General features: G+C 40.0%; 1 protein-coding gene across 9 annotated transcripts in view; it reads left to right on the top strand.

Moving 5' to 3' along the window:
• PXYLP1 (2-phosphoxylose phosphatase 1) overlaps positions 1 to 27,833 on the top strand; it is a 132,401-nt gene that overhangs the window by 29,801 nt on the left and 74,767 nt on the right. For 4 of the 9 annotated variants that reach the window (XM_039489323.1, XM_039489326.1, XM_039489324.1 and 1 more), the window contains 2 exons: positions 16,359 to 16,556; positions 17,729 to 17,860. In XM_039489323.1, the coding sequence (XP_039345257.1) occupies positions 17,782 to 17,860 (79 nt within the window). In that variant the 5' untranslated portion in view covers positions 16,359 to 16,556; positions 17,729 to 17,781. Of the gene's footprint in view, positions 1 to 15,593; positions 15,734 to 16,358; positions 16,557 to 17,728; positions 17,861 to 27,833 lie in introns of those variants that run through there. The other 5 variants (XM_039489328.1, XM_039489330.1, XM_039489332.1 and 2 more) reach the window with 3 other exon arrangements.

Raw genomic sequence — 27,833 nt, 5'->3', positions numbered from 1 at the left:
TATAACAGACAATATATATGTAGGCACAGCTCCTTGTCTCCTAGAGTTTCTGCTAGACCATCTCCTCCCCAAAGAGAGGGATTCTGATTTGCTATGAAGGTGCCTATGGCAATGCCTCCATAATTAGGGTTACATTCTAGAATGGTCTTAAAATGGGCCATAAATTCCTGCTTTTTGTTTTTTTTCTTTTTGAAAAAGTAGGTGACCAATTGGTGTAACATTTTAAGCCCTTTGAATTTTCTCTGCAGCTCTTGTCTGGTTATTCTTCATACATTTTTAATAGGTCTTTGAAGTGGGGCTCTGGCTAAAATTTTTCCATGGCAATCTGACTTTTCATTGTTGACTTTTTCTTTTTAAAACAAGATTGTCCATCTGCACAAAACTTGGCAGGAGATTGATGCTCTGAGTAGATATGGTGCAGTGGGTAGGCTATTTTTATTGGATTTAGGCTTGTTTTTTAGCAGCTGTTTACATTATTATTGAAATCTTGCACAAAAGAGCAAGCAGATCTGAGTGATGGTGGCTGGGTGTGCAAAATCTTCCTGTCAGGAGCTACCTTTCCTGTCACTTTATTGCATGGTAGAGAAGGGTTTCCTGTGAAGTTGTTGACATACAAGGTTTTCTGCACAGCTACTGATGGAGAAGATTTTCTCCATTTCTCCATCAGCTACTACGCTTCTGCCTCCACCACAAGTTTTCCCTAGGTTCCCACCCTGAGTGTAGTGTTACAAAAATCTAAAGACGATGAATACACAAACTTCATTAAGAAGCAATTAGGGTTGATTCACTCACAACCTACCAGACGCTAAATCACAAAAGCAAAGAAATGAAAAGTTAACCAACCTAATGTTATATATCCTCTGCTCTTCCCCCACATACCTTACCACAAACACTGTACATCATAGACCAGGGGTCGCCAACCTCTGGCACGCGGCTTGCCAGGGTAAGCACCCTGGTGGGCCGGGCCAGTTTGTTTACCTGTTGTGTCAGCAGGTTCAGCCGACCGTGGCTCCCACTGGCTGCGGTTCACTGTCCCAGGCCAATGGGGTGGCAGGAAGCCGCAGCCAGCACATTTCTCGCCCGCGCCGCTTCCCGCTGCCCCCATTGGCCTGGGACGGTGAACCGCAACTAATGGGAGCCGCAATCCGCCGAACCTGCCGACACGGCAGGTAAATAAACTGTCCCGGCCCGTCAGGGTGCTGTCCCGGCAAGCCGTGTGCCAGACGTTGCCGAACCCTGTCATAGACCACTGGAAACATAGTTCTGTCCTGTGGTTCTCTTTGGGGGTCACAAGCAGGTTTCAGGAGGTCCTCTAAGCAGGGCCAGCCTTAGACTAGCTGGGGCCCAGGGAAGATGGACGAAGCCCAGGACCAGGAGCCCTGCCACCTGGGGCTGAAGCCAAAGCCTGAGCAACTTAGCTTTGTGGGGCCCCTGTGGCATGGGGCTCCAGGCAATTGCCTTGCCTGCTGGCCCTGGCTTTTATGTGCAGAAAACCAGTTGTTGTGGCACAGGTGGCCATGGAGTTTTTAGAGCATGTTGGGGGGCCTGAGAAAGTAAAAGGTTGAGAACCCCTGCCCTAGGACAATACCTTGCAACACTCCCTTTATCATCCTTCTGCAAACAGCAAAACTAGCCTCTCCTACCGTAACCGACTACTACACCAAACATCTGCAACTGCTAGTATTGGGGAGGTGGGGAATCTGACAAAGGGGTGTATGCAGGAAGGTTTGTGGGAGGACAAAATGGATGGAGCCTTTTGTAGGTGATACAGGATGGGTTTGGAAACTAGGGTATAAGAAAAATGGCATGGTGCTCTACTGAATGGTTTTGAATACATTTGGTTAGCAAGTGTGGACGCGGCTAGACTGTGTTCAAAACTGTCCTCAAAGACTCTGCACTGTCCGTTTAAAAGAAAAATCTTAACACACCAGTTTCTTAAATTATCCTTGGAGAGCAGTTTTGATCAGGGTTTGGCTGTGTCCACGTTTGCTGGCTGTGTTCAAAACTGCTCCAGGAGTTTGAATACAGATTGTAATCATGACTAATCATGAATTAGTGATGATGGAGCCAGTAAGACAGCAGTGCTGCATTGATTCACATTGAAAAAGTTATTTATAAAAATACCGTAGCTTGGCTAGAAACCTTCCTTTTTTTTTTTTTTAACAACTTAAAATCTGTCTGAAATTTTAGGAATAACAAAAGTCTATGTGGTGATTTTAAATCATGTAATTTGTACTTTCAGGTATTTTGAGAGACCTGGTAATTACACTGAAATACTATAGAGATTATCTACTAAATCTCATTTTACAGTATGGCTTTTTCCTGTGTAGCATCTTTCAGGCATAATATATCCTGAAGTGCCTTAAAGAAGTAAGTGTAGGTATAAATTACACAGAGGTGGCAAATATAAATTAAAGCAGTCAATCATAAGGTCAGTAAGAGGGTGATAATGACTTAAATTTATATAAAAATGTATATAGCCCCTTCTATCCAGAAATATACCAGATGCTCTCTAAATTATGAATTACTTCTATGTGGTGAAACAGTGATTCCTTAGTTGAACATTATAACACTACACAACAGTTAAGGGCAGAAAATTATGAATACTTTCTCTTAAAACTGCACAGGGTACTCCAGATAGGCTGAATGTAAGTACCTGGGCCTCAGTTTAATTCAAGTCAGTGAAACTCCATGCAGGAACATTCGTGTGATTCACTTTGCAGTATCAGGATCCTAGTTTGGAATTTGGCAGCACTCAGGAGTTAGCATTCTGTTTTTGTGTAAAGTGTCATGTGATCTTTGATTACAGTTGCTCAATACCTTGATTTTTATGTCTCGGGGAAGAAATTGTGGCATATGCAGAGGAGGTGAGACTTGTAGTGATGGAGTTGATATCTTGGTACATGTCTTACATATATCAAATGGTATTTTAATATACTGCATGTATTTTAAATGTAATTGGTTGATCTTAAAGAGCAAAGATATTTTCATTGTGCTGTATAGTTATGAAATATGTGGCAGGCAATCAGATTGAACAGACAGGGAAGGTAGAGGCTTGTTCATGCCCGAAGCAGCATCTGACACTTAGGGCATAAATAGAATTCAGATTCAGAATCAGATTGGTGGAAAGTTGATCCTGTTGATTTAAACAAAATAAAATAAAAATTCAGGCAACAAGAAGTAAAATTACTTAAACAAGAAGACATATGTAGAGTATGCTTTAAAAGAACTATTTTTTGGGGCTGAAATAATGAGGTTTGTTTTCTGAGCCAGTCAGAAAAGAAGCTATTCAGTAATGGTGCAGTGAATAAGCAAGATGATCCATCTGTTAGATAAAGTTTTCATAACTGCATTAATCAGTTGATATCATAGGAATAAAGTCAGCATCACAGAAATTTGTCATAGGATTACTGTGTCCTGTTTTGAAAATAAACCCTATGGCTTTGTCTCAAAGTTTGTTTTGATAAATTGCACAACAAACCAGGAGTATTTATGCGGTAGATCAGGCCTGCACAACTCGTAAAGCGGCGAGGGCCACATTACTCCAAAGAAAACAGCTGAGGGCCGAAACCTCCCGGCCCCACAGAAACACCCCGCCCCAGGGCCGCCCAGCCCTGTGGAAACAAACCCTCCTTCCCCAGCGCCGCCCCACCAAAACAGCTGTGGGCCAAAAAGGAAGGTTGTGGGTGGGGAGGTGATACTTTATTTTAAATCAACCAGTGGCTCCCAGCTGAAGAGGTGGCTGGGAGCCCTCAGGGTCAAATTAAAGGGCCCGGGGCTCTGGTGGCTGGGGGAACCCGGCAGGGCCAGCTCTAGGTTTTTTGCTGCCCCAAGCAAAAAAAATTTGGCTGCCTCCCGTCCCAGCCCTGGGCTCCCCTATACCCCCCTGCTGCCCCAGTCCTGGGCTCTCCCCTGCTGTCCCAGCGCTGGGCTTCCCCACCAGTGCCATCCCCTCACCCCGCTGCTGCCCCAGCCCTGGGCTCCCCACCTCCTGCCGCCCCAGCCCTGGGTCACTGGTAACTTGCTCCCAGGGCGGGTCATTCAGCAGGAATTTTGGATGTGCACAAAACACAGACAGGATTGGTTCCCATATGATTACACTGCTCTACAGCCAAAATGCTTCTGAAATAAATGTAGTCAAACTTTACCAATTCTGGGTCACTGAGAACGAAAATGATGCTTACAATTGTTGATTGGCTCTAGTTTTCAACATATGCTATTGGGTCAGTATATATGACCCTTGACTTGGGAATAGCGGAGGATAAGTGAGTTATAAAGGGAAGGGATCTCAGTTTAAACCAGAAATACTAAAATACATCTTTGACTGGATCTATGAATAAATCTATGACTGGGTTTGGACAGTACTTGCTTTTTAGGCAAAACAATGAATGATGCAATCTGAAGCTAGTATTGCGTCATACATGATATGAATTGCATCATGTTATTCCTAGAAGTCATGGATGATGCAATCATAACGAAGCTTACATCACTCTGCTGAACAAATTGCCCTATATCAGCTCTAGAAATCATACAGTGTCGTGCTCTCTTATTTGTCAGTGTTTGATTTTGCAAAGGGACACATTTCTGTTTAGCCAAAGTGAGCAGAGATGCCTCGTACTTGTGTGAACAGTGCAGATAACTTCTGCTATGTGTGTGGTGAAATGACTTTTGCATCACAAAAGCGCAGTATAACCACTATGGTTAAGAAAGCCTATCACCTTTATTTTGGCTGCAAAATTGGAGATCAGGACAAGAGGTGGGCCCCACACATGCTGCAAAACTTGTGCAACAAATCTTCACCAGTGGTTGAACAGGAAAAGGAAATCTATGCCTTTTGCAGTGCCAATGATTTGGAGAGAGCCAACAGATCATACCAGCAATTGTTACTTCTGCCTGGTGCCTCCAGTTGGGAAAGGTGTGTCAAAGAAGAAAAAGTGGACTGTGCATTATCCAAACATTCCATCAGCTATACGCCCAGTACTCCACGGAGAAGGACTGCCGGTTCCTGATGCACCAGAATCATTCTCACTTGAGTCAGACGAGGAAGAGGATGAAACTTCTGGTCCTGAACCATCAATGTCACAGGACCCACATTTTCTTCCATCCTCCTCCTCTGAACCACACCTCATAACACAAGGTGAACTGAATGACCTTGTCAGGGATTTGGAACTACCCAAGAGTAAAGCAGAGCTGTTGGGCTCCAGACTACAGCAGTGGAATCTCCTGGCAGGTAATGTTAGGGTTTCCATGTTCCGTGACCGTCAAAAGGATCTTGTCCCATTCTTCTTCATGGAAAGTGATCTTGTAGCCTGCAACAACATCGATGGTGTGATGGCAGCCCTCAACATCGTTCACGATCCAGATGAGTGGAGACTGTTAATTGATTCATCGAAGACGAGTCTTAAAGCTGTTTTACTGCATAATGGCAATGTTTTGCCATCAATTCCAGTTGGTCATGCAGTCCATATGAAGGAAACCTATGACAACATGAAACAACTTTTGAGGTGCATAAACTATGACCAACATCAGTGGCAGCTTTGTGGCGATTTGAAGGTTGTTGCTCTCTTGCTTGGTCTGCAGACTGGATACACAAAGTACTGCTGTTTTCTCTGCGAATGGGATAGTCGTGCAAGAGATTCCCACTACATCAAGAAAGATTGGCCACTACTTCTTCCATATCTACTGGTGGATTATTCTAATTTAATTAAATGTGTATGTTCTGGGATGTTTGCAATCAGTCAGTGTTACTGCAGGAGTTGGGAGGCTTATCTCAGAATGGAATTCTGCTGTGCTGCAGAGTGCATGGGGCCATCACTACTTCTCTGCCTCCTTTCAAGTTCCAGATTAATTTTGAAGTAGCTATGTTAGGAAAGTTATGCTCAATTTTTTTTTTAAAGAGGAATGTATTTTTACTTCCTTCCACATGCAGATGGCTGAAGGGATTTTTTTTCTCTCTCTCTTTTTTTTTTTTAACCTTTAGAAACCTGCCATCTCACTAAATGGGGAAGGGAGTGACAGGGATTGCCCTGACATTCTAGCCTTTCATTTAATGTGGTTTATGGCATATAAAGATACCAGTTCAGGAAGTTTGTAAAGCCTGTGTCTCGTGTGGCCTGCACAGTGTATCCCTGGGCAGTTGGGTTATCAGACAGCAATTTGGAAGGAGAAGGAAAGAACAAGAATGAAGTTAGCCCTGAAGCAGTGTTAGTTAGGCAGGAAGAGGCACTGCAGGCTGCTCATGCTTAGATTTCACAGCCAGGCTGAATTACTTGTTAGGAAGGAGTTAAAGGAGCTCTTGGACCACAAGGTGACATCTGGTGTCTCTCTACTTCTGAGGGAAAGTGGGATCCTGGTGTACGAGGTGGCCAAATGAAGCCTGAGCTAAGAACACTTGTGATTTGTTCTGTGCGTGTCTGTCTCTCTCCCCTTGTCTCACCAATAAGTGTACCGTGTTCACTAACTCAATTACCTTATATTAAGGATTTTCTTTAAAGCAAGACCTTTGAGTCCAGTCAGATCTAAACATGGATAATTTGAGCTCCAAAAAGCAATGTTTCAGCAAGTTAAGAGCATGTGAAAATGGGAGGGGAGGGTTGTTAAGGTTGCAAGACACCTTCTAATATTATAGTAATAGTTTCTGGCATAGCCGTGTAGTACTCTTAATGGGGGCATGCCATAAAGTCTAAAACTAAAGAATTTGTCTATGGTCAAAAGTTATTTGAAAACTGTTAAAAGCTTCATAATTTGACAGATTTGATTTATAAACTAATATATTGGGGAGGTTAATGTACAACGCAATCTGTGGTCCGCTATCTTCTGTTCCATTGTAAAATGTATTCTAAAATTCTCATTTTGTCTTAAACTTGAAACCATATAAGTCTTAATAGCAACTTTTCCATTTACAGAAATTTTATAGCAGCAGTTTATAAGTGGTTTTCTGCTGCAATGATTTAGTTTCTCAGTCTTCGTTTTGGTAACCTAAAAATGTGCAGAATCCTTTGAGGTTTTTTTTTTTTTTTTTTTTTAAGGATAGTCATTTGTACAGGTTTCTGATTGGCTTAACATAAAATGAATACTCCCAAGAGGCTGAAACATAAATTTAACAGCACATTGGGAGTGGGCAGAGGAGTATGAAGGGAGTAGCAAAAAGTACTTGGCTTCTTTTAAGTTAAAGTGCTAGAGAAACACAAATGGATATTTTTGCCCCAGATCCCTAAATGGCCCCCTCAAGGATTGAACTCACAACCCAGGGCTGCCCGGGGCGGGGGGGGGGGGAGAGGAAGTGGGGCAATTTGCCCCAGGCCCTGGGCTCCACAGGGGCTCCCACGAGAATATAGTATTCTATAGTATAGCAACTTTTTTATATTGAAGGGGCCCCCGAAGTTGCTTTGCCCCAGGCCCCCTGAATCCTCTGGGCGGCCCTGACATTTCCGTGTACTTAGTAGATCTTTTGCTATTTTCTTCTTTTCTTTGTTGGTTGCAAGGAGTGTGGATGATGATTGACATTTTTCATCTGTAGTAGAGGATTGCAACTAGTGGCAAGATATTGTATAATTTTTCCCCAACAAATGTCAAAGAAATAATAGTATGTCTTTGGAAATTCAAAGATTTACAGCAAATACAGTGTTTAATTTTGTCGTATGGTATGACAGACACATGCAATACAAGCAATTTTTTTTTAAAATTCTCCTATAGATAGGTCTGTAGTGATACTAAAGTCTCCCTTTTGTTTAGTAAAGGTGTACTGGTAAGTACCTTACAGTGGTATTACATATTTATCATATTGGCTAAGCTTTTTGTTTGTTCTTCTTAACTAATGGAACGATAACAAATGTTAATTTTTAAACTTGAGTGTCCAAAACTAGAAAATCTGAAATGGCTGAGAGATATTGCATCTGTAGATCATTTGCTGAAGATCATTTGTTCTTAGTCACTGCTGAAAAATGTAACAAAATAGTATCCATTAATGTATGAAGAGCCAAATTTTACTATTATTTTGGTGTAAATTGGGATTAAGTCCATTGAAGCCAAGGAACAAATTTAATTTGGTTGGAAACATCAAAATAACTGAAGCTAACTATAAACAGAGCCACAAAACAAGGTACATATGGAATTACTTTTTACCATGCATCTGTAAACTCTAAATTGAAAAAAGTCAATAAATCTACTATATCATGCACCTTTGCGCCTGTATTTTTGTGCACAAGCTTCTGTCCACAGATATAGAAATAAACATAGCATGATAACCCAGATATGTCACATTCCATCACCAGTTACTTCTTAGTGATCTTCTATTCTTGATCAGCTGCTGCAAAAATAAAACTGCTTTGATCCCGTATAATGCTTGTAATCATAACAAAAACGATAACAAACACAGACGTAGAATAAATGCATAATAATAGTTCTATTACACACAACAATCTCAAGGCTCCCCCACCATCTTTTCTGCTTGCATCTGTCCTGCCAAAGAACCATGTAAATGGAAAATATTGTAAAAAAAATTTTTTAAAAAATACAAAATTGCACTATAGATGGTCTTGATATTGAGATACATATCCTAGATAGTTGGCTATTTGAAATACAAATTGCATATAAGCATAAAGGCAGAATTCTAAGTTGAATTGGGGAAGAGTGGGGGGTCCTGGCTAAGCAATTGAGTGGGGTTTAAAGTACCTAGAGTTACACAGGCTATGTCTACATGACAGCTGCAGTGCTTCAGTGTAGACAGTACAGCGACAGGAGGGGTTCTCCCATCACTGTAGTTAATCCACCTCCCCAAGAAGTGGTAGCTATGTCGACAGAATAATTCTTTCATTGACCTAGCGCTGTCTATCCTGGGGATTAGGTCAGTTTTACTACATCGCTCCAGGTTGTAAATTTTTCACACCCCTGCACAACGTAGCTAGGTCAACCTACCTTTTATTGTAGTCCTGGCCACAGACTCTACAGAAGAGACCAGATTAGAAGGGTGGACTTAAGTTTTGTAACATAAATGACAGAGAACAAGGACCTTGGGGTTAGAATTATCTGGCGTAAATTAGAGACAAAGGAAGTCTATTTGATAGGGTTTTGTTATAGGCCATCTGATGAGAAGGATCATCAGCGTGAGTATAAATGGAAATTGAGGCCTTGTGGAAAGGGCAAACAAATTCATAATTAGAGAAATCAGTTAGTCAATTACAGACTTATTGGAGTACTCCATTGGAAGAATTGAGCAGTAGTCCTATGGGTCTGGGTGCATGACAATACTTACCTTCCTTACATCAATGGTAAAGAACAGAATTATGCAGAAGCAATTTTAGATTTGGTTCTGAATGCCATGGAAGACATGATTACAGATGTAAATAAAGGAACTAATACAAAGAGTAAATACTTGAACTAGACTACGGAATACAAGGATTTCAAAGCTGACCTCCACCCTGGCATTTTGTCCAAATGTTTTCCAAGTTTAAAATATTATTTTATGTAAAATAAAAAGGAGCTAACAAGACAGATGTAACAGTAAGTGCAACTCATAATCTCCTCTGTGTGAAATCCTCTTTGTCTTTCTCCCATCCTTTGTTTCCTATTGTGGCTAATTTAGACTTTTGTAAGCTCCTCAGTGCAGGGACATGTTATTTTTTGTCTTCTCTGACCGACATGTTACAGCTCTTTATAAATATAATACCGAAGGCAGGAGGAGGTAGAACAATTGCAATAAGGATATTGCCAGACTCCTAGAAAGCAGGGTGAGACAGCAAGTTGCTTAACGTTATTCCTCTCAAGTGGAGACAATTCTGAAAAAAAAAAAATCTCCTTCCCCTGAGCTTATTTTAGACTAGTAGCAAGCGAAAGCTTTTGGGGAGGTAGTGCAGAGCCTAGAAAATAAAATCATGGTGCAGTCACCAGCACTGAGAATTTTTGTGAAACTCTTGTGGCATATATGCAGTAGCTATAGTAACAGCGTTAAGAATGTGGAGGAGAAACGCTCACTCCAATAAGCGGATCTAGATAAACTACTTGTGTCCTGTCCCTATAATTTCCTGTTACTAAAAATTAGTAGATATTCATTTTCTTCTCAAATGTCTGTCTTTAGGAATCATTGATTATGCTGAAACAGCTGAATTTATTGATGGTCTCTAATGACTATACTTACCATAAGTAGTAGTGGCTTGTCTGGCCAAAGTAATGTTTCGCTATTCAAGTGACTAGCTTGTTTTTGTTTGTTTTTTGTTTAAGTAATGTTATATGATGGCATATATCACATTGGTATGCCATCATGTTCCAGCAGTGCCCCTCTGCCATGTACATTGGCTAAACTGTACAGTCTCTATGCAAAAGAATAAATGGATACAAATCTGACATCAGGAATTGTAACATTAAAAAACCAGTAGGAGAGCACTTCAATCTCTCTGGTCACACAATAACAGACCTAAAAGTGGCAATTCTTCAACAAAAAAACTTCAGAAACAGACTCCAATGTGAAACTGCAGAACTGGAATTAATTTGCACACTGGACACCATCAGATTTGGCCTGAATAAAGACTGCGCGTGGTTGGATCATTAGAAAACCTAAACCTAATTCCCTCAATACTAATTTCCTCCTACTTTTACTCACACCTTCTTGTCAACTGTCTGAACTGGGCCACTCTCCTACCACTTCAAACGTTATTTTTCCAACCTTGGTATCCTGCTGTTAATTGAATTGTCTCATTAGATTGACCTCACACTTGGTAAGACAACTCCCATCCTTTCATGTAGTTATACCTGCTCCTGTATTTTCCACTCCATGCATCTGGTGAAGTGGGTTTTAGCCCACGAAAGCTTATGCCCAAATAAATTTGTTAGTGTCTAAGGTGCCACAAGGATTCCTCGTTGATTTTGTACAAGATGCATCATAACTATGTCATAATCATATCATAGCGATACCACTATGATGAATATGGGGTGCAGTATTACATTCAGCTCCGTTCTTATAATTGGATATCTTTTTTAGGACCTTAAACTGGAGTTATTTTGGGTTTTGGTGCTACCCAAAGATGTCCTGATGAATGTAGATAACACTGATGTGGTCTGCCTAGCCAAAAAGAAGTGGGGAATCAGAAATTTCTTATTGTAGGTATTTTACTAAGTGAAGAAGCATTTAGCCTCTCATTTGCTGCAATGTGCAGTGGGATAATGGACACTCACCCAGATAGAATCACATAAGCTACTATATAACTTTCTGAATTTGGTCCTGTTTGTGAGGCATTAATAAGGTATCTATGTTCTGGTATAGAGGGACGCTTACTGTGTGCAGTTTGATATATTTGCTTTCAAAGATCTTCACTCAGTGTTCTTTCCCTTCTTTAGAATGGACCCTTCAAAAGTATACTACTTCTAACAATTCAAGTCTGAATGTGGAAACTGAAAATAGAAAAAAAAATCATAATCCCATCTGCTGCTATCACTTTCAGTTCAGTTACCTTCAAAACAAGGCTTTCTTGTATGCAGGAAAAAAAATCCTTACCGTGCAATGAAAAGATACAAGACAGATCAAAAGCAATTGAAAGCTCTCAGAGAGATAGAACTGTCAATAGTGGATATGGGACTAGTGAGCGGGCTGCCTAAATTCTTCAGTAACTTTCCCCCAATTAATCCACCCTGTACCAGCCCATAAATTTTTTGTTTCCAGGCGATCTCTCCTCAATTTCCAGACTGGTTTTGCTACTGCAGAGCCTGATAGCACAGTATGGTTGTTGTGTCTGTCTCTGGCAATCATTCAGTTATAGGCTTTGAAGCTTTCTTCCTTACAGCTGTGACTGTTTCCCTTCTCCATTTCACAGTGACCACATGACCAATGTGATGTTGCTGGATCTGCCATACCAGATAAGCACAGTAATTGTATGGAAGCAGACTTTGAAGAGTAGTATTGATTATTATGGATACATGCTATTTTAATCAAGTAAATTCATTCAGCTGTCATGGTGATTCAGTGAAATAATGTGCTTACACGCTAAGTAAGATGGTAGGTTTGCATCCTAGATGGATGCAGCTAATTTAGAGGTAATGTTATTAGTCAAGTGGCACAGATGTACAGAATGGTAATGATTATTTTGGGGGGTTGGACAAGTCTAATTTCTCAAGAACTTTTAAAGTCCTTGGTAGTATGGATATATTTTCAGTGCATTGTGTGAAATACTAATAAAAAAACCCACCTTTCTTACATAAGCCCGAGGAGATCTTGCAGTGATTTCCAAACATTCACAAATTCAGTCAGACATTTCTGTCAAGTAGGTTTCCACGTCTGAAGTTGAGAAAACTGAGGCAGAAAGAAGCCATGACTTGTCCAAGATCTCAGAAGAAGTCCAGTAGAGGCAGGAATGGATCCCAGATTTCCTGACTCCCTCTCTCCTGTCTGTTAATAACAATACCATTTTTTCAGCCTTGAGTGAATATGCAAGCAGTTGCACAGCGTACGTTAGTACATACTGACATCTTTGTGCTTGAGTAGCTGGTAATGGGGATACTTTAAACTAGATCAGTAATCTTCTGCCTTTGTGATTTGTTAGAATAAATATTGGACACAATTTGAGAGGGAGGAAAATAAAAAAATCATATAGCAAGGACATATACTGTATTAGGTGTCCAAGTAGCTTTTCTTTTAATTATTAGCTACATTTGGTTATAGGAGATATCATTACATGATTCTTTTTTAAATTATAGGTTGATTTTGTATGTCTTATGATTAGTAATGTCTGAATGAGGTTTGCGGTTCAGCAGAATTTCTTTATCCAATCTAGCATTATGTCTTGAGCTGAATACCTATATCATTAGTTATGTGCAATAAATTCTGTGATTTATACCAATTTATTAACCTACTGATATAATGCCAGTGCCGAGAACGCTGAGTGTGGACTGCGTTTCTAGCAGTACAGTATTTATTCATCTTTTAGAACAAGAGAGTCAAAGACTGGAGGATCACGAGCCAACAAGTAGAGCCAATGTTATGTCAATTGTTGATGATAAAATTGGCCTTTGGGTACTGAGAGCTTTCAAGTGGAGACAGCGAGGCTAGGACATGACCTGCACTCTGAACCACCCATAAAGTAAATAGATAAAGATCAATGTACTCCAAATGTCATCCAAATAGCAGCTGCTCTGTAATACTGTGAGCTTTAATTCTGCAGCAGTATCTCTAATTCTTGTAATAGTGTATTTCTAAGAATTGGTCTACACCACAGAGTTAGGGCCACGTAAGGCAGCTTACGTCAACCTTAGTCTGTAAGTATGTACATTACAATGTTGCTCCCGCCAATGTAAGTCTCCCACTACATCGACCTAGTAATTCCACCTTGGTGAAAGGCATAGCAGTTAGATCAATGTAGTTAGGGTGATGCAGTGTCTGTGTAGACCAGTGGTGGACAACCTGTGGCCTGTCAGGGTAATCTGCTGATGGGCCACGAGACAGTGTTTACATTGACCGTCCGCAGGCATGGCCACCCACAGCTCCCGGCCAATGGGAGCTGGAGGAAGCGGCGCCCAGCATGTCCCTCCGGCCCGCGCCACTTCCCTCAGCTCCCGTTGGCCAGGAACGATGAACCGCGGCGACTGGAAGCTGCTGACGGCAGTGCCTGCGGACGGTCAATGTAAACACTGTCTTGTGGCCCACCAGCAGATTACCGTGACGGGCCACAGGTTGCCCACCACTCTGCATTACCTACATCGCCTGTTGGCTGTCAGCCATGTGCAGGGCTCACAGCTGTTGCCTCCCCACCCTGGGGCTCACAGCTGGAGCCCCCCTTGCCCCAGGGCCAACAGCCCCGTGTGGGTTGGCAGCTCGGGGTGTTGACCCCATGGTGGAAGGGTTCCAGCTGTCAGTGCCCCACACAGTTAAGTCTGTGGAGGTGCTCCTGGTGAGGATGCACATAACCGATGGTGGCATAGTGCGGACATAAATCACTGCAGTAATTACTCTGGTGGCTGTACGTCGACTTAACTTAGGTCAACTTAATTTTGTAATGTAGACAAGGCCTAATATCAAAAGCACGTTGGCTGTGTGTGCACCTCCTCATCTTTTTCTGATCACATGGAGAGGGTTTTGGTTTTTTGGGGAGAGTTCATTTTCTTGCCCTTAGTTTATGCTTTCTAACCCCCCGCCCTTCTTTTTTTGTACTACTCAATTAGAATATACTTCTCAAAGTTGCCAGCTGAATGTCCAGCCAGTATAACTAACATCTATTCTATTGCTTGTATTGCTTCTATTTAATGTTTGCAGTCTTAGTGCTGTTTTTCTCTTGAATACCACATATATCAGTATTTTAAAGCAGTTGTTTCATTTCATAGTACTGTATCTGTGCATCTGATCCCATGATACTTGATATCAAGTGACAGCTGACAACAAATTTTATTGGCAGACCCTTTATTGAACACAATTACTCGGCAGGAACTGTCCCAAATCAATCATAACATACTGACTATACTTTGTTAGCATACCAAAACATGTACAATTTAAAAAAAATCTTGCTTTTGTATTTACAATCTCTGAACTATTTAGTCTAAACATTAAATCTTAATTCCAAGAAGAGTGAAAGTTTAAGCTAATTAAACCTCTTCCATAAATATCCCGGCTAATGTAAGACATCTGTTCTCCCCACTTTCTTCAATCTAAGGTCTTCTCTAAGCCTCTCTCTCTTCACTTTTTTTGGCATATTGCATTATATACCAACATTATTAACTAATGATATTGGAGTAGGGGAGGTTGATACTAATTCTTGAGATTTTTGTTCCTCATATATTTTATCTTTTCTTTCCCTCTACATTTAATTTTGTTTTTCCTGTAGTTTTCCTTCTGTCCTTCCATCTGTTTAACTTAACTGCTTCTTTCTCTCCTGGTGGTTTGTAATCAATCCTTATGTCTCACTTTTTCTCCTTCACAGCTCAGTTTAGCATCAGTCAGTGGGCTGGCACACCTCTCGTTAAGAGATTACACGAGTGTACAGTGAGAGCTATTATTCTGAAAAGTTAAAAGGACCCTTTAAACTACAGGCCTTCCTTCCCATTTATACTCTCTCTTTTTAGCCATGCATTTCTTATTGTGTTCCCATGCCAACTATGGCACTGGTGGCATTTTGGAAAAGTATAGCAACAGACATCGGCTTCTAGTTTCTCAGAATCCTCAGTTCTTTATAGTCTCTTGGAAATTAGTATAACAAAATGGAAAGACAGTTCTCCCAATACAATCAGTATCCTTTGATACAGAGAGAGAGACAATCTTGCAAAGACTTATAACTCCTAACTTTATGTACTGAGAAATCCGACTAATTTTATTACCAGAAAAGCACAGATCCCCATTACAATACTTAAAACTCATAATAATCAAAATTACATGAAGCTGCTTAAATCTACTGTTAGATTAAAATTTTAGAGGTAGCTAATTCAGCCCCACAGTCTAATTATACCATGTTAACAAACACCCCATCCAGTTCCTATCCTGTCCTATTCTTAAGGGAAATTATAAGCTTTTCAGTGTGTCTGAAAGTTTAACAAATCAAGGCTCTGGAGGTCTAAGTGGAGAAGGGCATTTCCAAGCTGGTAACCCCTGCCACCAGTTCATGCCCTTTCTTGTTTTATAGCAGTGTTGGTCCAGACTGAGTACATTCACTGACTACTGCTGCAGGAATAATGATTTGAGGGAAGAGGTGGTCTCTCCAGAAATGTGGCCCATTTAGGACTTCAAATACCAGCACTTTGAATTCCACCTAGAAGGCCCCAGGTAAACTGTGCAGTTTTCTGTGCACCAGTATCATGCACACCAGTGTAAGTTCTAATTCATAAATGGACTCCTCCATTCTGGACTAGACATCTACTTTTTCATTCTCTTATCTCCTCATAAATATATGCTCCATCATGCTGTGTGCTAGCCACATTGAGTAACTATGTAATTTTAATGATGTTGCCCTTGTGTTTCTTTCCCTTTGCCAATTTGATTGGTTAAGTTGCCTTTAACACTGTTTGACACCCAAGAAACAATCCAGAGGGCTACAGCGGTGCTGCTTTAAAAACAATACACAAAGATGAAAAAGCCCATCAGGACAGAACCAGTGCTGCCTTGATATAGATGATCATCTTTGTCTCATACATATTGCGTGCAGGTCCCTAAATTTTGGTTTTGCTAAGCAGATCAAGACAGGAACCAGTAGAAAGAATTTACTAATCTAGTTATTCACTGTTTTGTGACACCGAAGAGTGTTTTCACAGGTTTTATCCTTAATCTGAGAAAATACTAATCTGACAATTTTGAGATTGGGAACCCCCCATGGACTGTAAACAATCAAAAAGACTGAGGTCAGAATTCCAGCAAGAAGGTAAGCATAGCAGTCTCTTCTTCTCCAAAACAGGAAAGTATCAGGAGTGGCATTTTCCATACAAACATCAGGGTACTGGGACAAGAAGAAACATTGGTGAAAAGAAGTTCTTTTCTGTCAACATACTGTGCTGCTGTAAACAGACCTCAAATCAAAGGAGACGGGGAATCATAAAATACTTCTTTCAAGACCAACCAAATTCCTGTATCTTGCAGTCAACACAAGAAAAAGGCAACTGTTATTCATAACTAGAATTTCTGTTTTATGCACAGCTCGACTCATAACTCCTCCTTTGAATCTTTATTCTCTTACTTAAAAAGCGACAGAGACCTGTGGCACCTTATAGACTATCAGATGTATTGGAGCATAAGCTTTCGTGGGTGAATACCCACTTCATCAGTTTCCAGAGGCAGGTATAAATATGCAGGCAAGAATCAGTCTAGAGATAATCAGGGAGGATGAGGCCCTCTTCTAGCTGTTGAGGTGTGAACACCAAGGGAGGAGAAACTGCTTTGTAGGTGGCTAGCCATTCACAGTCTTTGTTTAATCCTGAGCTGATGGTGTGTTACCAAACAAACAAACAAAGACTGTGAATGTCTAGCCAACTACAAAAGCAGTTTCTCCTCCCTTGGTATTAACACCTCAACTGCTAGAAGAGGGCCTCATCCTCCCTGATTGAACTAACCTCATTATCTCTAGACTGATTCTTGCCTGCATATTTATACCAGCCTCTGGAAACTTCCACTACATGCATCTGATGAAGTGGATATTCACCCACAAAAGCTTATGCTCCAATACATCTGTTAGTCTATAAGGTGCCACAGGACTCTTAGTCTGGATCTGTAAAAAGTGACAAACACGGCTACCCCTCTGATATCTCTTACCTAAGATTCCTATAATTTATTTAACAATAGTACTGCCCCTAGAGGGAGTATTCGTAACCTGCCTATTTAACAGTTCAGAAACAGAGTATATGATAGTTAGAACATTCCTGGCATGGTAAATAAGGGTAGCTTTGAGGAGCCATGAGGCAATCCATGTTTCTTTTCTGACCTGTATTTTGCAGGAGGGTAGGGAGAGACTGCTTTAGTTAAAGGCATTTTAGAGTTGTTAAGATTAGGAGCTAGCCCTCACAATAGCAGAGTGGGGCAAGATAATATTTAGAGACTGGAGAGAAACAGTTACTGGGTTGCAAATTTTGCTTAGTTTGATACACTGGCCTGAGAGACAAGGAAAAGACTTAAAGCCTTTGTATCTTGATCAAGGTTCTGTGTCTCCAAAACTTGCATGTAAGAAATAACCTCATGTCTCTCTTGCACTCCTGCCAAAATTATACTTGGATTTATTTCAAGGTAGCTGAAGCTTTCACTTGTTAAATATTCACTTATCTGTTTCATTCACAGGAAGTGTTCATATACGGAGATGAAACCATGAAGAGAAAGCAGAACGACTAATAATGCTTTTCCGAAATCGTTTTCTGATCTTGCTGGCTTTGGCAGCCTTATTGGCCTTTTTGAGCCTCAGCCTACAATTCTGTAAGTAAAACCTCCTTTTGTTTTGCCTACAATATGCCCATAGTGTAACCAAATGTGTTAGGTTTTTTTCCTTTAAAAAAAAAGCTTTTTGTGTCCTTTCTTAAGTGTTTGTGTGTTTTATATACATGTACATACATTTTTCTTTTAAATTTCCTTTTAGAAGGTAAAATAATTTAAAAATAAAAATAGTAAAATGACACATTGCGCGAGTATAAAATCAGGACAGTTTGACAAAAGATCATTTATTTTGTGAAAACAATCATCCTTGCTAAGAATTTGGTTGATAAAATTGAGTCAGTGTAGTTATGCAAAGCTGATGTAGGTAAAAACATTGATTTGTTTTATATTGGAGCAAACAAGATGGAATCCAGTGAATTGCTCTGACAGTACTGAACACTGAGACTTTTCCCTTCTTTGGTCTTCTCCGCACAAGGAAATTTAACTGTGTTTTAACACAACTTTTGACAGTCGAGTTAGCTGACACTATGCTGACCACAAGCGATTGGCTAATGTAGAAAAAGGCAAATCATGTTCCGCGTTGTGTCAGCTAATCATGGTAGGGTTTACCCAAAACTAGTAGATACAGTGCTAAGCATGACTTGCCCTTGTCTCCAGGCAGCACTGTGTCAGCTAACTTAAAAATCAGCTGTATAAATGAAATTTACTAATGAAGGCGAGGCCTATGTACAAACCTCATCTTTCCACTGTTACAAACAAAAATAAATAGGTGTTGACTGAAGGTAAGAAGAAAAGTATAGATAGAATGTAGGAAAATGTCTTCTCCTACATTGGATGTGTGTAGTTTAGTTAAATACTTGAGCTCTTCAGCCCTTGTATTTAATTTTATTAAATTTCATTGTAATTCTCCATTTCTTTCACATCCATGGAATAAAATATGCTCTGTTTAGCAGCCAAAATAACACCTGTGAAAGAATATAATAGAACCTCAGAGTTACGAACACCTCAGGAATGGAGGTAGTTCATAACTCTGAACTGTTCAGAACGCTGAACAAAACATTATGGTTGTTCTTTCAAAAGTTTACAACTGAACATTGACTGAATACAGCTTTGAAACTTTACTATGCAGAAGAAAAATGCTGCTTTTAACCATCTTAATTTAAATGAAACATGCACAAAAACTGTTTCCTTACCTTGTCAAATCTTTTTTTTTTTAACTTTCTCTTGATTTTTTTTTTAGTGGTTTATGTTTAACACAGTACTTACATTATTTGCTTTGTTTGTGTGTCTTTGCTGCTGCCTGATTGTGTACTTCCAGTTCCAAATGAGGTGTGTGTGGTTGACTGGTCAGTTCATAACTCTGAGGCTCTACTATACCTTGCATTTAAAATGTATCATCTCAAACTATATCTTGAATAATATTTTAAATGGTTTTTGAAGCTCAGGGTTTTCACATTACATTTTTGCATTAACTACTCTTCTGCAAAATGTAATCCAAAAACCCATGGCTCAAAAAAAAAAAAAGTCCTCTTAGAGAATTTGCCCTTCTTGGGTAGGATGTGATCCAGGCACACTGTAGGCTGCTGCATGCCATGCCTTATGGCTATACATGCCTCTTCCTTAATTTTCTGTGTGGGAAGTGATAGTCCTGGAGAGAGGCCAGTTAAAATGTGAGACAGAAAAATATTACCTCAAATGTAAAAATGAGTGTGATACCAAAAATAGATACCTCATAAAGAAGAATCCTTACTCAGAGAGGATGTGTGTAGGTAAGTGAGAATCCCGTGAAATAATGCCTTCAAAAAGGCAGGTAAGTAATTTTCATTTCTTTAAAAAAACCATTTTCACACGACACCTGGAGAGTAAGAAGACAGAAGGATGTTTCAAAAGGAAAATAGGCTGTAGCAATCAAGGCTAGCACTGACAGTGAAATAAAATTGGAGTTTTTACATAAAGAGGACTAAAAGACCATCCAGTAGGTACCAAACAGACTAAAGCTCAATCAGATAAGCTGGCAATATTGAAACAACTAACAGCTTCAGTTAGCTGAAAAGTTTAGCCACAATTAAAATAAAGGACATTTCCAAAACAAACAGGACTTTTTTGTAGATGGGAGAGGTGAGCTCCCTTTATCATGGAAATATTCTGGAATACAGAGCGGTTGAATCAAAGCAAGAATTCTTAGTAAGCTTGTGGAAGTGGCAGCCTTGCCTTTGATGGAGATGGCCTTTTAGCTTCAGGCTAGCCAGATAACAAGAGGAAATGCAACTGGAAGTCTATTTAAACATGGTCCTCTTGGTAACAGCAGTGCCCAACAAATTGATGTCAAACAGAAAGTTGGGTGGAGTTCCTAAGATCTTTTGTCTGCTCCAGATTCTGTTTCAAGGACCTGTTCACACTGAGTGTGTCAAGAAAGGCCTGGCACGGATGAGCATGCAGCTTGGAAAAAATGTTGTTCTCCTTAAGGTGGAACTCCAAGAAAAGCTTGGAGAGGAATCTTAAATGAGTCTGTAGTACCAACTTATCTTTTTCAAATTTGATATACAGTCAGTCAGGTACTAGAGTCTGAGGGCATGTCTACACTAGAAACTTAAGTTGACCTATGTTAGGTCAACTTACAACCACACTGCCCTTCCACTAGGAGTGCTTCCACCAACTTAAGAGGGGCTGAGAACCTGGGCACCCCCATAGGAGCAGGGCTGCACTCCCCCCTCCCCTGGCTCTTGGCTCCCTGCTGCTGAGAGCCTGGCTGTCCCCCCAGGCTTCCATTGGGGAGCTCTGTGCCCAGAGTATAGGCGGCTCCCATTGGGGAGCTGGTAGCCTCCAGGCAGCAGCCAGGCTCTAGCTTGGCCCCCCCCCCCCCCCCCGCATTGACAGAATGGCTTTCTAGTCAATTTCACAGCTCCAGAATAGAGCCTTGACATTGACAAGAATGACAGCCAACAACTCCATGTAAATAACCAGCGTCTACACAGACACTGCATCGCCCTAACTATACTGACATAACCCCTGTGCCTCTTGTACAGGTGCGGTTATGATGTCGACGTAGTAGGGCACTTACATGGGCAGGAGCAAAGCTGTAGTGTGTATACTGACATAATTAGGTTAACGTAAGCTGACCTTACTTCGACCTAACTTTGTAGTGTAGACCAAGCCTGAGGCCCACTCACTCCGCAGGCAAGTCACTATCACCAGGAAAATGATCTCCCATATAAGAAACTTAAATTCACAGGAATCAAATGTTTTGAAAGGAATGTTTATCATACCCAATATTCCATGACATACAGTAGAAGACTTTTTAATGGAGAGGGAGGATTCAGAAGTGCCAAGCCCCCATGAGCCATAAATTACCATGGACTAGGTAAACCAGTGTATCAGGAAGAGGGATTTTTTTCAGTCATTCTAGTTAGTGTATGTATCCATCTTATCTTTTATTACACACTGAAGTCTCTTTGAAATGTTACTTACATGCTTCATAATAGCCTGGCACAGTTCCTTGCAGTTGTTCACTCTGCAGTCCTGGGGTGCTGCTTCATTTTCTTTGGTATTATAGCTGTTCTTAATTGTTTTTTTCATTACATCCAAATTATTTCTGTTGTATTCAAATCAGATTACTGTGATTATGGCACGAAATGCATAACTTTGTGTAATCCCCCCCCCCCCCCCCCCGAAAGACTTGGGTACATTTTGATGCTTGCTTTTGGTTATTGTTTTGTTGCAATAAATCCTATTTCAGGCTTCCTCCCTCAAAAATTCATCAGTTATCATAATATTAGTTCATACAGTACAGTGTCTATTACGATGTCAATGAAACATAGCTCACCATCACCTTTAGAAGAGAGATGTTCCTCACCGTATGCTTGGTTCCCACTTTTACGCAAAGTGGTGATAATGTAATCTCTTTCAGGTTTGATATATTTTATATAGAATGCTTTTTCATCTGAGTGTAACATGCTCATTTTCTGTTTTATTAGACCGCAAAACTTAGTTTCCAAACTTTCAGTTTTTCCAAGCTGTCTTAAGCAAAATTTAATTTCATTGCCTTATGTTTCAGTTTCAAATAACAGAGTGATAATTACAGAGTTCTGGGACTTAGTATATTTAGACCTGGAAAAATACCCAAACCATGGTAAGTTAGGGGAGCCAGAGATGCATTTGAAGCCAGATATCTCATGAAATGTTAGGAGTGGAAATGAATGCTTCATACCAATGCAAATCTGTGAATCTATTACTAAATGGTGCATTAGTGAGACAAGATAGGTGAGATAATATCTTTTATTGGACCAACTTCTGTTTGGTGAGAGAGGCAAGCTTTTGAGCTTACACGGGAGCTCTTCTCCAGGTCTGGGAAACTTCGTGTCTCTGCTAAATGTAAGGTGGGACAGATTGTTTATCATAAGTTGTTAACACGTTTCAAGGGACCAATCAAGGTGAAGTGGCATTTGTTACTAGTCCCAAAAGGCCACCTTAAGGCAGCGTTTCGCCAACTTCATTGCACTGTGACCCCCTTCTGAACATAAGAACGGCCATACTGGGTCAGACCAGTGGTGTTTGTAATTCTGAGGTTCTGCTGTATACATACAAAATGAAGGGGTCTAAATTAGTTGTTACGACTCAAGAGTGAGCTCTTGGAATCATTGTAGATAGTTCTTTTAAAACATCTGCTCAGTGTACAGCAGGGGGTTTGTTCATGGATAACCTTTTCTTTTATTTACTTTTTCTAGTAAGGGCACAGCGTATTTACATCATTTTGCTGTAGTATTTTGCTTAAGTATGTAATATTAAACTTTTTAAAGGACTAGTTTCAGGGGAGTTCTGGACATCTTTTAAATAATTTACTTTATTGATTGTGTGGTCTAGTGTTTGAAGCAAAGGACTAGGAACCAGATATGTTCTCAATTTCAGTTTGGCTGATCTACTGACAAACTGTACAACATTAAATTCAAATCAGCTCAGCTATAAAGGAAGGTTTCCTTGAACAGATGGTGCCTCTGAGTTGATGTATGCTTTACATTTTTAAATAGTATAGAAAAGTAAGTGCTGCTTAAAACAAAATTCTAATTGAGCTAATCGTCTCTGACCGCTAGACACCACAGCATATTTTCAACTAGCAGACCTTACAACCCTGAATTATGTGGTAGGCTAAATCTCAAACAGTATGCAGCTGTTGGCAATTGACGTTTCTTGGTAAATGCGAGCTGTTGCCCTGTTGTAAATATATCTGAGTACGGTAATGTTACACATGTAAATAGTGATTATATATTTATTTCTATATAACATTATGCTGCTAACTGGCCAAGATGTCCTTTTTTGCCTCTTTGTATACTGTTTTTGGCTGCCTTATGGCTGCCACAGGCCCAGGCGGCTCCCATCAAACTTTGAGGTGTGCCAGGACGTGCCCCCCAGTTAGAACCTCTCTGCTAAATGGAAGGCAGAAAGCAGGGGGAAGGGGGGGCATGTGACCCTGTGTGCCCCCCTTCACATGTCGCCTCTGGGGTAATTGGTGGAGAGTTCTCCAGCTGTTCCTGCTGGTGGCGGGGAACCACATGCTGAGCCTAAACGCTTTTCTTCTGTAGTCAGCAAGCAACTCCCTGCAGAAGCTGCCTTTTCCAGTTGCTGATCTGGCCCTTCTCCCCAGACTGTTTTAGGCACTTCCGCTATCCTTCCTGGCAGGTTCCATGTACTTTTTAAAAAATTGATTTTGTGAGACCCTTTTGCTTGGGTGCCTCGGTACTCTGGGAAGTGCTTCAGACCTGTTTCGCTGTGGGAGGCTTTGGCATCTGCCCCTGCATTTTATTGCTTTGATGCTGTATTGGTAGAGTGCTTGTTTCTTTGTTTAACGTGGGCCTTGATTGTCCCACCTAGCTTTTGTGGTGCTTCAGTGCCTGTGTGTGTGGCACAGTAGTCCTTCTGGTTGTGTTTTGGAGCACCTCCTTTGACACCACTTTGGTACTTTTGCCTTCCTATATTGCATTTTCTGCTTCTGGTTTACCCTTGTGAGGTGGTGCTAAAGAGCCATACAAGAGTCTCCTGTAGTGAGGCACTGGACTCCCACATTAATGAGTTTATTGTTCTGCCTGTATCCTTTCCATTCTCACATGGTCCCTCTTCCTCATATGTTCAATGTAGAGACACACTTCACATATCTATTAAGTGAACTAATGCCCTTGAAAGACCACCCAACTTCTGGCTTCATTTAACGTCAGTTTGCTGGGCTGTTACCCAAAGGACCATCCCTAAATAGCTTTCTGATTTGTTACTATTACAACTTGGTTGGCCTAATACTAGAAGGCCATGTAAAGCCTTGCTTGATCCGAAGCAACAAGCCTTGCAGTTACGTTGCAGAGAGGCAGAATTTCAGGTTGGTAATTTTCTCTATCAACACCATGTAGGTTTATGTAGGAAACTGAAAAGCAATTTTAAGTAACAGTTAACAAATTTTTAGAGACTATATTATCTAAGTTGTGTCATTGTTTTATTTTGGTTGAGATAACTGACTTCCCTGAAACCCACCACATCCATCCTTCCCAGAGTTGTCTATTTAGTTCCGTTAATAGACTCTTATTTTCAAGGTGAAGTAGTTGCATTTTAAATGCTCTGAAATAATTGGATGCAGAACAACATCCATACGGCAATGGAATAATTTGTTAAATGATAACTAGTTTTATGGTTTTCAATTAGAATAAATCTTCAATAATTAAGAGAATTCCTTGCTGCTGCATAATAAACATGCAACTCCTTAAATTTACCATTTCAAGGAAAATTACTTTATGCTTTTAGTGAGAAAGGGAAATCAAGTACAAAAGCACACTTTGACATTCACCGGGTTAATTATATTGAGAATATAACAACTTAGATTTTAGATTTACTTTAGCATTATCTTCTCAGGTGCAAATACTTTTGTTTTGTTTGTCATGGTTGTCATCTGTATCCAAAGAAAATCAAATTAAAACAAAAACAGAATTTTTTTTCTCTCTCAACTTGCCATCAAATCAATACAAATTAGTAACCTAAACCTTGTCATAGTGTGTCTTTGATTGTTAATCTTAGTACCGTAATAGCAAAGAAAAATAAAGCACAAAACAAAACATCCAGACCTTTGTATGTTGAATCAAGAGAATGAACAATAGTAATGATTCTTCATGTGTACTTTATATATTAAAATACCATATGTTTTTAAATCACACCACCTAAAGTTTATGGTACAATATATTATCCATTAAACAGAGGCAGAGGTACGTAGGTAGGTGTGTGTGTGTGTGTGTGTGTGTGACAAAATGTCTGTCACATTTTCAAGAAATGATTCTTTGAGAGAAAAAGGCACAATGCTATGCATAGGGATGGATGGCTAGGGAAGCTCCTGCTTCCTTCCACAAAGATGACAGTTGAATATATTAGAGGAACCATTTAAAAAACTCTGCTTTAACACGGCTCAGACTGACTTGGTTTAAACAGGATTTGGTCAGTTAATATGGAAAAGTGTGAAAAAAGTATTTTCGAGGCCACAGAACTGTTTGTAAACTCAGTTTAATCCTATTTTTTGACCCGGTCTGTGATGGTTTGCTGAGCTCTAAACACAGATCGTGTGAGTCAGGTTAAAACACGATTAAAAATGAGTGTATATATATAGAGAGATAGAGCTTAATATTTGCAAAAACTAATTCTAAATCAATAGCTATGTTTCTAAAAATCGTAAGACATCACTCAGACCAAATTATAGCAGGAAGGAAATGAGAATGGAAAATCAAGAGTGTTGGTAACAAATATCAATCTCATACAAGCAGGCTTGAATCTGGTGACTGAATGTGCAAAAAGTGTGACGTGTAATTAACAACTATATTTAAGCCTTGTAATTGCAATAGTCATCTTTATTAATATAATTCCTACTTTAAATATTCATCAAAATAAAAAAAGAATTCCTGCTTCTAAATTAAAAAAGGTGGAACCCAAATAAATGCATCCTAATTCCAGTATAATTCTTGGTTTGAGTTTTGGCTAAATAGTAAAAGAAGTTCAAACTACTGTGATTCAACCAGGAAAATGGTCTTGGATAAAACTGGAACCAAACTATATTTGCTAGGAGTTCCCACCTTTATAAGTCTTTCCATGTCCTAGGTCCCATTGTATATTTATCCTGGTATCTAATTCTCAGTTTTGTTTCTAATAACTGAGCTATCAAAGTGGAGTTTTGTAGAATACCTGCATGGTTGGTTAGCAAACTGTCACTTTGCTTGTGAAGTTGTACCCTGTCAAATCTATTCTTCTTAGACAAGTTTTCTCTCTGAAGTGGAGCTTAAGGTCTGTTTTGCAAAGTTTAAGAGAATATTATTGGACACACTTGCTATTTCTCACAAGTATCCTGTATATGAGGTCACATTGATTGATTAGATCTTCCTTTCTGTGGAGGCCAAGTAACTTTGGTATACATCCCTACAAAAGACTCTGAGTAAAATCCTCTCCCCGTTGAAGTTGAAGGCAGTTTAACTTCAGGGGGGCAGGATTTCTCTCTCTGAAATTAGCTTTTTTTTTTTTAATGAGATGTAACTATTAATTTTATATTCTGCATATGTACTTGATTTTAAATTCTGCTCACATTTGAATGTATAAACTAGATTTCTTCACTTTGAAAATGTTAGTCCTTTCAATCCTAATATATCCTTACCAACATAGATAATTCAGCAGTTATTCAACCAGCCAGCCACCTACAAAAACTCCTTTCCATCCATTGATTGACTGTTGCTCTGAGTCATGCTGCTTTTCAGGTAATTAAAGATGCATTTCTGATTCCAATATCTTTTTTATCGTCTATGCTACATGACTCAATATCTTGGGGAAGTTGGTTCCAGAGTTTAATAATGTATTGTGTAAAACAGGGATTTCACATATCAATATCCATTTTAAATTATCGCCTTTTCATTCCAAAGCCCATCTTGTTTTTCTTTACAGGAAAGACTAAATAGGCAGGGCTTGACTGGCATCCATTCATTATCATCTAGCTATCATATTTTTCTTTCCAAACTATGTAGTCCTAGGATTAAATTTAGTTTGCTGCTTTCAGGGAGGTGCAAACTTCACCTACGTAAGCCAGCCGGCCCCTTATGTCCCATGGCAGATATGCCTCTTAGTGCAGCGTTTGTATTGTGATTCTGCCATGGTAGTGCAGCTTTTAAGTTATATCTGTGGCTGAATAGGAGCCACACCTTTGAGGGTTACCCAGAGGGATGTATTTTAGAGCTGCCAGTCTTTTTGGGTTGTGCTGTCTGCTTGTGGGCCACCCAGTGGTAGGGAGTTTGGGTGCTTTAATTCCACCAACCCCCTCCTGACAGACTTTCTGCTGCTGTGGTGGTGCACCGAGACTTGAATTTAGCCCCTAGTAGCTTCCTAGTAGCTTCTTAAATCATTGTCAGATGAAAGTTCTCCTATTGCCCCCGCCCAGACCTCTATTTGTTGCCTTCTTGTAGACTCTTCTTTTTATGCTGGATTTTACTGAGATGTTGTGATCAAAACTAAATACCTTTTGGCTTTCATAGTGACATTCTACATCTCTGTTGTACTCTGCCCCCTTTTAATACAGCCTCTTGTTTTTTAGACTGATGCTTTGTTGGAGCTGTTCAGTCACGCTTGATCATTTTCCTGAGTGCTCACAATTAATTCAGAATGCATTAGTCTAGCCTATTTCATTTTAGTTTCTTCAGAGCTTTCAATATGAATACCATCTAGTCCCAGTTATGAATTGCAATCTAATTTCTCATAATAGTTCATCGGTCTTCTGCTTGGAACTTTTTGTCTCTGGGTGTGCCCTACCCTTCAATGAAGAATAACTCTGGCATAAGTATCTCTTAATCATTCTCTGTGATGAAGAATGTAAATAGGTCATCCTGTATCTTTCCTGAATTTTTCTTTATTCTTCTCAATTGCCCCTGTGTTACAACCTGGCACTCTTGTAGATGTACAGGTCGTCCTGCAGGCTTTTATTTCTGATACACTTAAAATTCCTTTTTCTTTGGCTAGCTGT

This window comes from Mauremys reevesii, linkage group 9 (genome assembly GCF_016161935.1).
Source record: "Mauremys reevesii isolate NIE-2019 linkage group 9, ASM1616193v1, whole genome shotgun sequence".
Lineage (NCBI taxonomy): Eukaryota > Metazoa > Chordata > Testudines > Geoemydidae > Mauremys > Mauremys reevesii.
The sequence above is the reverse complement of the archived record's forward strand: the minus strand, read 5'-3'. Positions and strand labels throughout refer to the sequence as shown.